Source organism: Cebus imitator, unplaced genomic scaffold (assembly GCF_001604975.1).
Source record: "Cebus imitator isolate Cc_AM_T3 unplaced genomic scaffold, Cebus_imitator-1.0 Scaffold126, whole genome shotgun sequence".
NCBI lineage: Eukaryota > Metazoa > Chordata > Mammalia > Primates > Cebidae > Cebus > Cebus imitator.
In genome coordinates, this window is record NW_016107441.1 from 3,694,539 (window position 1) to 3,704,620 (window position 10,082).

The window sequence follows — 10,082 nt, forward strand, 5'->3', positions numbered from 1 at the left end:
TTCTCCTGCCTCACCCTCCCTCCCAAGTAGCTGGGATTACAGGCGCAGGCCACCATGCCCAGCAAATTTTTGTATTTTTTTAGTAGAGACGGGTTTTTGTCATATTGGTCAAACTGGTCTGAAACTCCTGACCTTGTGATCCGCCAGCCTCGGCCTCCCAAAGTGCTGGGATTACAAGGATGAGCCACCGTGCTCAACCTTCAAAACATTTGCAAAGACCTTTTCCCACTTCAGAGTGAGAAGAGTTCTGTTGGGAGGAGGAAGGATATTGTTAGCCCATTTTAGAGATTAGAAAACTGGGGCACAGGAGATGACTGGCCCGGGGTCACCTGACTCATAGTAGACTTGGAACTGGAATTGGGTGGGACACCCCAAAAGGCACTCCACATCTTTCTGCCCAGATACAGGCCCCCTTATGTGTCTGGGAGTCCTGGAACCCAGTAACTGAAAGGGCAGGTTTTCAAGTCAGATGCATCTAGGTCTGTGGCCGGCCCTGCCACTTAATAGTTATGTGCCTGGGCGGGCATGGTGGCTCAGGCCTGTAATCCCAGCACTTTGGGAGGCTGAGGTGGGAGGATCACTTAAGGTCAGGAGTGTGAGGCCAGCCTGGCCAACATCGTGAAACCCCATCTCTACCAAAAATACAAAAATACATGGTGGTGCACACCTGTAATCCCAGCTACTAGGGAGGCTGAGGCGGGAGACTCACTTGAACCCAGGAGGCAGAGTTACAGTGAGTCGAGATTGCACCACTGCCCTCCAGTCTGGGCAACAGAGCGAGGCTCTGTCTAAATAAAATTTTTAAAATTAAATTAAATTTTAAAAAGATTATGTGCCTGAATAAATAACTCATCCTCTGTGCCTGTTAGGAGAAGGAAATAAACCCATGTATGTTGAGCACTGCTGCCTAGTACACTATAAATGCTCAGGTAAAAAAGTGGTTTTTATTGATATGATTAACAAGCTCTATGTTTAATATTCCTGCTATATGGGCCTTTAGACCTGCATTGTCCAATGTGGTAGCCACTTGTCATGCATGGCTGTGAAATACTTGAAATGTGGTCCAAACTGAGATATGCTTGAAATATAAAATGCTTAAAATAAAATCATATAAAATAGGCCCTGGCTGGCCGGGCTCAGTCACTCACGCCTGTAATCCCAGCACTGTGGGAAGTGGAGAAGGGTAGGTCACCTGAGGTCAGGAGTTCGAGACCAGCCTGGCCAACATGGTGAAACCCTATCTCTACTAAAATCACAAAAAGTTAGCTAGATGTAGTGGCAGGCACCTGTAATCCCAGCTACTCGGGAGGCTGAGGCAGGAGAATCACTTGAAACTGGGAGGCAGAGGTAGCAGTGAGCCGAGATCAGGACACTGTATTCCAGCCCAGGCAACAACAGTGAAACACCATCTCAAAAAAAAAAAAAGTCCCTGGTTTTGAAGGCTTAGTATGAAAAAAAATAAATATCTTACTAATAATTTGTAGATGGATTCATGTTGAAATTATATTTTCTATATATTAAGTTAAACAAAATATATTATTAAAAATAATTTCATCTGTTTCTCTTCACATTTTTATTGTGGCTACTAGAAAATGTTTAATTACCCATGTGACTCACACTTATAGCTTGCACGATATTTCTACTGTACAGTGCTATCTAAAACAGTTTCCGAAATTCAACGGCTGCAGCCTGCCTACCCCTTGGGTTACCTTAATGATGTGGACTATAAGGGCTTTGAATCTGGAATCCACCCACTGGCTGTGTGTCCTTGAGAAAGTCACTGAAATCTTCTGCATCTGTTGGAAATATGTCCTGCATCTCCAAAGCCAGCAAACAAACCAAAATAAACCCTCAGCGCCTCACAGGACTGTTGTGAGGATTAAATAAAATAATAAAAATAGCTCTACCATGGGCAACACAGTAAGTGCTTTGCATGCCTTATCTCTTTCCATCCCCACAGACCCCATGAAGTTGGGGCAATGATTGCTCTCATCTTGTAGATAAGAAAACTGAGGTTGAGAAATGTTCAGTAACTTGGGCAGGGGCTCCTGGCCCCTGTGTTGTTCTCTCCCCTCCACTAGAAGTAGAAGGTATTAGGTAAACAAAGGGAAAACAAGAGCACAACTTCCCCAAGACCCTGGGCAAGTCCCTCTCCTTTGTGAGCCTCAGTGTCTCTTTCTGTAAATCAGGGAAATGCTTGGATGGTGGGTAGAGACCTTTGAGGTTTCAGTGTTAGGGGTGCGTTCACATCTCAGTGAACAGAAGCCTTCCAGGACTCCTCTAAAGTCCGATGCCTTCCATTGTCTATTTTGTGGGGATAAATGTGCGTTTCTGTTTGTTTTAATAACATTTGTAGGAGCTTTATATAGTGTCTATGTCTGCTTACATTAGACGCTGTGTATTATAGTTAAGAGTCTTTCACGATTTCCCATATAAACCTAGTTTTTTATGAGTTTGGGGGAGCTCAGCTGTAAAAACTCTCTCAGCTGAAAAAATTTTGTTTCTAACAAATTGGGTTTAAATCAGGAGGCTGGTTTCAGACACTTTAGAACGTGCATATTTTTTCTTCTCAGTCACTCTTCATTTAAAAATGAGACTGGCTGATTTCTTAGTTTCGTTTCTTTTGTAAAGATTTAGCAAGACTATAAGTGTAACCGCTGGTTGCATAGAGAGAAGGTATCCAGTGCCTTTTCCATAAGAACGCTGGGTTTGAGGCGAGCCTTCTAATCCAGACTCAGCCTTTGACTGGCTGTGTGACCCTGAGCTTGTCACATCAACTCTCTTGGGTTTGCCTGTCCCTCATCTGTCCATGGGGAGCATTATTCCTGCCTTGGCTCTCTTCCAGATTATGGGGAGGAGAATGTGCCTATGGAAGTGGAAGTACCCGGGTAGGGTAAATGTGCCATGCAAACACCAGAGGCTACTGCAAAGAATAACATGCTGAATTCTTCACCAGGAGAAAGTAGATTCCTGGAATCAGAATGTTACAGACGGGAAAGCACCTTGAAGCCCACCCTCTAACTCATATTCTAGATGGGATCCACTCAGAGCCCTGATGGGGAAGAGGGTTCCAGGAGAATGCTGGAATTAGAATCCCAGATCCTTTCACATAACTCCTTCCTTCTTTTTTTCTCTACCTTGCTTTGGGAACTAAGGAAGATCAGACTGAGAGAAGCTGTATTTGGGCACATATGTGTGCACACACACACACACACACACCCTGGAGGTGCTCTGAGATGTGGGGAAAACCAGGTCTCTGGAGACAGCCACGCTTGCACTTTGATACAAATCCAATCTGCCATCCATGTGACCTTGAACAAAATTCTTCACCTCTCTGAGCCTCAGCTGCCTCAATATTGACCTCACAGAACCCTGTGAGGCTTATATGAAATAATGCACACTAAGAGTTTAAATACTTTGCTTTCCAAATGTTAGCTGTTATTATTTCATTCATCAATAGACTTTAAATGTAAGAAAAAAGACTGTATTTGCTGTGTACGAGGAATAATAAACTCTTCAAGACAAATATTTTCTGTTGTGTGTTAATTGATCATAATTAGGATCTTATTCATTAAATTTATGCCTACAGTGCCTAGCACATGGTGGGCACACAACAAATGCATGTTAAATAAATTGTGTATTGAATGTATACTGGCAACAGAAAAAATTAGAAGGAAATTGCAGCTTAATTTTTTATTACAAAAGTAATAGTTATTATAAGACATTTAAGAAAAATATGGCTAAGCAAGAGGAAAGAGGAAAAGTTAAAATTACCCTATTCCCACAAGTCAGAGGTAAAGGCTTGAAGGTTTTCATGTATATTCTTCTAATTTTTCTCCACAAATATTTATTTATTTTTACATAAAGAGAGTCACAATGGACAGTGTTTAGTGTAACGTGGGAGGAGATTTTCCCACTTAATATATCATGAACAATTTCCATGTCAATTGCCACATGTTTTCTAATGGCTGTTGTAACCCACTATACTGATGGCTTTATTGAGCCAGTGTTGTTTTCCTGTGTTTCACTTTTTAATAGAATGGTCCTATAGTTAACATTTTGTAACATCAATATTTCCTTGCAATAAATTCCTGAAATTTACTTTTAAGTTGGTCATCATTCTTTTTCCTATTTTAAAAAAAGATGTATTCAATTCAAAAATAATAATGACCCTGCTTCTGCCACAGCTGATTTGGGGTGTCTGACAAACCTCGTTGAAACCTGGGCAGAGAAGTAAAGGTCAGGCTCTAAAGACGTTTTCAAAGAAGGGAGGGCTACGGAGGGGTGGGAGCCTGGAGAGCTGGGTGGCAGCGTGAAGGGCTGGACCCGGAGTCTGCAGACCCTCAGCACAGAATGGTTTGTGAAACCTGGGGCAGCTTCGAGCCGTTCTCTAGAGTCGGCTTTTCCAGCTGTGCCGCGGGAGCTGGGGATGTGGCGTGGGCATGGGAGGCCGCTGGAGTCAGGTGTGGGGAGAGTGGGGGACTATCCAGTGACCCCTCAATGGGCACCGGCTCCGTCTCAGCTCCCAGGTTTAGGGTCTGGGATTGGGACTGGACATTTCTGAGATTGAGTTTAGGGCTCCAAGGCTCTCTTCCCAGAGAGGATTTGGGGACAGCAGGATTGGGTTTTCTGAAGAGGACTGGTTATGCCAGATCTGGCTGTGGTGGCCGCGGGGCGGGTGCCCCTGAGCACCCCCTCTTCTTTCCCTGACTATGAGAAAGCAAGACCCGGGTGTGCATTCTTTCCGTGCCTAGGATACTTCACAGTGCTAAAAATAGTCCCGGGGACTGGGACCTGTGTATGGCCAGCAGTCTGTGTGTGAGCGAAGCTGGAGACCTGGGTTTGAATCCAGATAAACTTCCCTCCGTGCTGTGGGGCTTGGATCGGCTCACTCCCCAAATCTGTTTCTCTATGCGCGCCGGAATTTCTAAACGGACTCCCAGAAAGAAACGGAAAGAAAAAAGGAAAAGAAAAAAAAAAAGTAAGAGAAAAAGAAACTTTGATTTTTCTCTCTGCTCCTCCCAAGGGGCCCTGGGGCCTCGGGCCGGGTACCGAAGCCGGGGAAGGGGTGCGTCGGACGGGCTCATTACCGCCAAGTGTTGCCCTAGTTAAATCGCGGGCCTGTTTGATCTGATGGCGGGTGGCGAGAGGGAAAAAAGAAAAAAGTAGGGGGGCGAGAGAAGAGGGAGAAGCTCACACCTCCCCCACTGCTTCCTAGCGCCCATAAAACACCTTTTATTAACTCCTTCGCGTCCGGAAAGGCCCGCGTGGCCTCTCAGCCCCTGCTACGGTGTTTACAGCCAAGACTAATGGGGTCCCATATTCACCCCGACGCTGAGACAAGGCGCCTGGGACACGCCTGGTGCCCTGCGAGGCCCTGCCCCGGAGCTGCCTGGGGTCTCCTTTCTGGTTCCCAAGCAGAGAGCTCAAGCTCCAGGTGCGGAGAGCCAAAGCTCCAAGAGAGCCGCGCGGGTATCCCCGCCTCCTTCTCGGTGATCGCCGCAGACCGGCAGGCTCTGCAGAGCGTGCGCTCCCTCGGGCAACCGTGGGAGCTGTTGGGAGACACGGAAGTGCTTAGCGCAGTGCCTAGCACACAGTTGCACGCAAACCAAAGTATTCGTACATAATCATTCCTGGACATGTAAAAGACTGCATTTGCCCGCCCCAGTTTAGCCCAATACGCATCCAAGACCCTTGGCAAACGCACCGAATGTATACGCACCACACCTAGGCATGGCTGCGCATGTAAAGACACAAAGACTGGGCCTCCTGCACAAGTGCCCGAATGAGCACGAATACACACACACCCCATCCCTTTGCACAAATCCATATGCTCTCGAAACTGTTTTGAGTACTTTGTTGCTGGAGAGAAAACCTAAATCCCTCATTTTAACCTATAAGCAGTCACAAGCTTATTTTACTCAGGTATAAAATAATAGCAGCTGCCGTGACTTGCCAAGTCCTTACTATGTGCTTGGAGCTGTACTAAGCAGACCGTCGTTGGCCCCTGCACAGCCTTGGGGCTCCGTGTGAGTTGCTGCACTGCCACATGTACATCTGTATGTTCAGAATTTCACATACATGAACGTATTCCAGAGCAACCCCCTCTTCTGAGCTACCCTGCCCCAGGAATAGCGTTCATCTCTGTGCTAGGCCCCCTTTCCTCCCAATAACCCCTGCGAATCACTGTCTGCAGACACCAGTGTGCATACTAACCCCCAGACAAGCATGAATACCCACCCACAAAAACCCAAGCCGAGGCCCTCTGGGACTAATTCGTTTCTAGTTTTTGTTCTTCCCTGTTCCCATAAGTTATCCCGACCTGCCTTTCCAGCCTAGAAAGAACTTTGTTCTTTGTTCTTGAAATACATTCTTTAGCTGCCCGCTTCCCTTGATTTGAAGTTTGGTTTTGTATTTATCAAAAGAAGAGGAGCAGGAACCAGAAGGCTTTCCACCTAGTAGAAACCGAGGGAGTCCGTGAGTGACCCGGGCTAATACATGACACAGGCTTCAGATGATTTCAGAAAATGTTTTATTAGTCAAGAGCATGGATACTGCTTTGGCAAAGGGAGGGGGGCTGTGAGTGGTCACACAGACTTGAGGTAGAAAAGGGTTGGGGATCGCAGGATGAACAAACACCTGAGCACAACAGGCATGGTAGGTAGTTTAAATACATAAAAACTTTCCAACACAGAGAAAGCTTTTATTTAGATAGAAACAAAAAGGAAGGAAAAGAAGAAAGAAAAGAGAGAAAGTGTTTCCATTGGAACTAAACGGGAAGTGCAGCGACAAAAAGAAAAATAAAACCACCACTATTCAAAGAAGAACAAAAGGCAGCCCTTCATCTTCCTACGTCTGGTTCTCTTTCCCAGGCAGAAAAGAATTGATTCCTTATTGCATTTTAATTAGAGGAGGGGGCGTCCGGGCAGATCGTTCGGAGGGACAACAGAGAAAGAGCCCGATAGGGAAATGGGGATGGGGATGGGTTTCTAAATTCGCCCCAGAAGGGTGGAAGAATGCGTTTTTGAGCTCTTGGGTTCGGCAGTCCCTCCTTCTGGCAAGGTGTCGCCAGGAGCCGCCCTCGGCGGGGTGGATATATATAAATTTCTCTTTCTCTTAATGTATTTAAAAAATTTCAAAGGACATTGCACGTGCGATCCAAGTGTGTGGTTGCAGCCGACGACCTGCCGGCGCTCAGCAGAGGCTCCGCGGGATGCATGGCACCAGCCGCCGGAGCCCAGAGCCCGGCGCTCGCCGCTGCCTTCCTCTCCTCCCGGGGCTCCAGGGGTGGCTAGCCTGGCCAGGTCCTCAGCGCGGGCCTCGCCTCACTGGTTTAACTCCAGCGCCCAGACTTGCTGCGGCCAGCCGGTGCGTCCTTTAATCCTCTTCTCGCCTGGGCCCAGGGCAGGAGGAAAGCCTTCGTGCTGCTGCTGCCAAAGGACACACACAAAAAAAGAGGCGGGAGAGACAGGTTTTAATTTTTCTGCTCCGAACACCAGGCTTGGGGTAAGATGAGGGGCGGGGGGAAGGTGTCAGGAGCAGTAACTGGGAGTCTTTAAATAAGTGACGGATTTCTGTTTGCGAAATAGGCAAACAGGCTCGTAAATTTGCCTTTATGCGCGGAGTTCCTGGGACCCGGAATGGTGCCGGGCAGTTTCGGAAGGTTTGGTAAGGAGAATGTTCTGCGTCTGGTGAAACTGACAGCGCGCTCTGGTTTGGCTTTAGGAAACCTAAGGGAGATCGCAGAGGGTTGGGAGGGAGGGGTGAAAAACCACGCATCTCCAGCTCTCACTGCCCCCAACACACTTCGGCCAGCCTCCCAGCCTGGTTTAAACAGTGGTGCTGGGATGCAGGCTTGGGGCGTCTAAGCCGGAGCTGGGAGCCTCAGATGAGGAGGCGAAAGAGAGGAAAGTTGGCTTGGCCTAGCGTCCTCCTTCCCGCTCTTTCAGCAGGAACGAAGCCGTACTACTTAAAGGAAGCCACGACGCGTGGGGGAGCAGGACCCGCCCAATAACAAAGTCTGTCGAGGCACCGCCCGGCCTGCACCATCCTCAGTCCTGGGCAGCCTTTCAGAAGCTCGATGCCTATCAGTCTTTCCCCCGTCCCAGGATGAGCTTTCCTCAGTTTACCACAGACCCACATAAGTTAGATAAAATCTAGTGGGGCACTTCAGTTGGCTCCATTCCGCTGCGGCCTTTCGCGCCCCAACCTAGAGAAACTAATTGGCCAGCCTGAAAATCCAGCGCTCAGAGGTCTCCAGGCCGGGACAGCCAAGCCGAGTGCCAGGAAGTGTTATCCTAACTAGAGAGGATCAAGAAGGCCAAGACGACACTGGACACTGCGATCTCCAAAGCTAAAAGAAGTGGCTCTTATTTACATGCAAAGCCACTGAAGTTGTCCTCAGAACCAGTCCATGGGGAGGGGAACACGCTCTGGACTAAGAAGACCCGATCTGTTTTACCTCAGCTCCACCCCAGACTCCTCAGATAGGTGCTCTTTATGTCCTGACGCACTCTGGGTCCTCAGTTTCCCTATTTGCACAGTGATGGAAGTAAACTAACCTGTCCACCAAAGGCCCTTTGAAAACAGGAACTGAGCCCAGGCACATAAATTCACACTCCAAGTAAAGAACTCTAACATATATTCTTAACCTGGCTTCCAAGAGAGCCAAGGAATTAATCAGGATTTCTCAAAATTGGAAGCAAAATCTCTGGTGTGTTCCTTTTGGTGGGGGAGCGGGTCCGAGGCCCCAAACAGATTATTCACTCAGTATTACAAACTCTATCCCATACTACAAACGAATTCTGTGACGAGTCTGTCTCCCTCCACGCACAAGATCGCACACTGTGACCATCTCAGAACTCTTCCCAGCCTTTCAAAATCGTACACACGACAGCACAGCCTCCTTCGACTGCATGCATGGCCTGAGGGTGCTCACCGCGCCTGCACCCTTGGCTGGAGCGTGCGAGCCGCAGGACTCACCAGCTCCCTTTTCCGCTTGCTCTCACGGCCGCCATCCGCCTTCTTGAGTTCAGCCTTGAAGGCCTCGGGATCGCCAGACTGTGCATCCTTGGCCAGCACATCCATCAGGTAGGCGATGTAGCTGGTGGCCAGGCGCAGAGTCTTGATCTTGGACAGCTTGGTGTCGGCAGGCACGTTGGGGATGCACTCGCGCAGCTCAGCGAATGCGCTGTTAATGCTCTCCGTGCGTCTCCGCTCCTTCTTGGGTCCTGAGCCTTTCCGCCGGCCCAGGCGGCCGCCAAGCGCCTCCAGCCGCCCGGGGCTCTGGCCAGGCCTGGCGTCAGGACCAAAGGCGGCGGCGGCGGCGGCGGCGGCCGCGGGCGGTGGCCCGCCGACAGGGAAGTCCGAGGCAGCGTCAGCCGGGCTCAGCAGCCAGCTCTGGAAGTAGGGCCGTTCCTGGTGACAGCGCGAGGCCGGACCGAAGAGGAAGGGCTCGTGGAGCATAGGGTGCACAGGGTGCGGGTGGTGATGGTGGTGATGGTGTGCGTAGCTGCCCACGAGGTTCATGTTGGAGCGGCTCCTGGCCTGCGCCTCCAGCCCTTTTAACACCGCTCCATGCGCCCCAGAGACTGCCGGGGGGCTACCTGTGGGCTCTGGAGCCGCCCGCTACTGAGCGCCGGCCTTGGGAGAGTAGGGGCAAGGCTGAAGATGAGACGGGCAGCCCACAGTCTTCTTGCCGGTTTCTGTCGTGGGCGAGGACGCCGATGCCCAAAGACCTGTTTAACCCTTCTGCGGACTCCCCTGCAGGATCTGGCTTATATAAGACCGCAGCTTTGATGTCAACCTCTCCCGGGAGCCAATGGCAGGGGGGCGGGGATAAGGAAAGGGGGGTGGCTGTCCCAGGTTTTACGCTCAGCCTGCGCTACGCTAGTCCGCCAGCGGGGACTGGGAACCGGCCCCGCCTCTGTCCCTCCCACTCAGTTCCCGGCTTGGGTGTGGGGGTTGGGGGGAGCGGCTGGGGATGTTGAGGGCTTGGACGCGGGGACTACATACTTGAGGCACAGGCCTGCCAACGCCCTGTACTGTTGCTCCCACCTCCTCCCCACGGATCCAAGGAAAGG

The 10,082-nt window shown here is 49.7% G+C and overlaps 1 protein-coding gene across 2 annotated transcripts; it reads right to left on the reverse strand.

The window, feature by feature from the left end:
- Nucleotides 1-6,515: 6,515 nt before the first annotated feature.
- On the reverse strand, nt 6,516-9,866 carry HAND1 (heart and neural crest derivatives expressed 1). Of its 2 annotated transcripts, none has more exons than XM_017540540.2 (2): nt 8,983-9,866; nt 6,516-7,427 (listed from the first exon to the last, which is right to left on the reverse strand). In XM_017540540.2, the coding sequence occupies exons 1-2, from the start codon at nt 9,526-9,528 to the stop codon at nt 7,326-7,328; spliced, it is 648 nt and encodes a 215-aa protein (XP_017396029.1). In that variant the 5' UTR covers nt 9,529-9,866; the 3' UTR covers nt 6,516-7,325. The 2 variants fall into 2 exon arrangements, with proteins under 2 accessions (XP_017396029.1, XP_017396028.1); XM_017540539.2 differs by having other exon boundaries at nt 6,516-7,430; nt 8,983-9,854.
- Between the last annotated feature and the right edge of the window lie 216 nt (nt 9,867-10,082).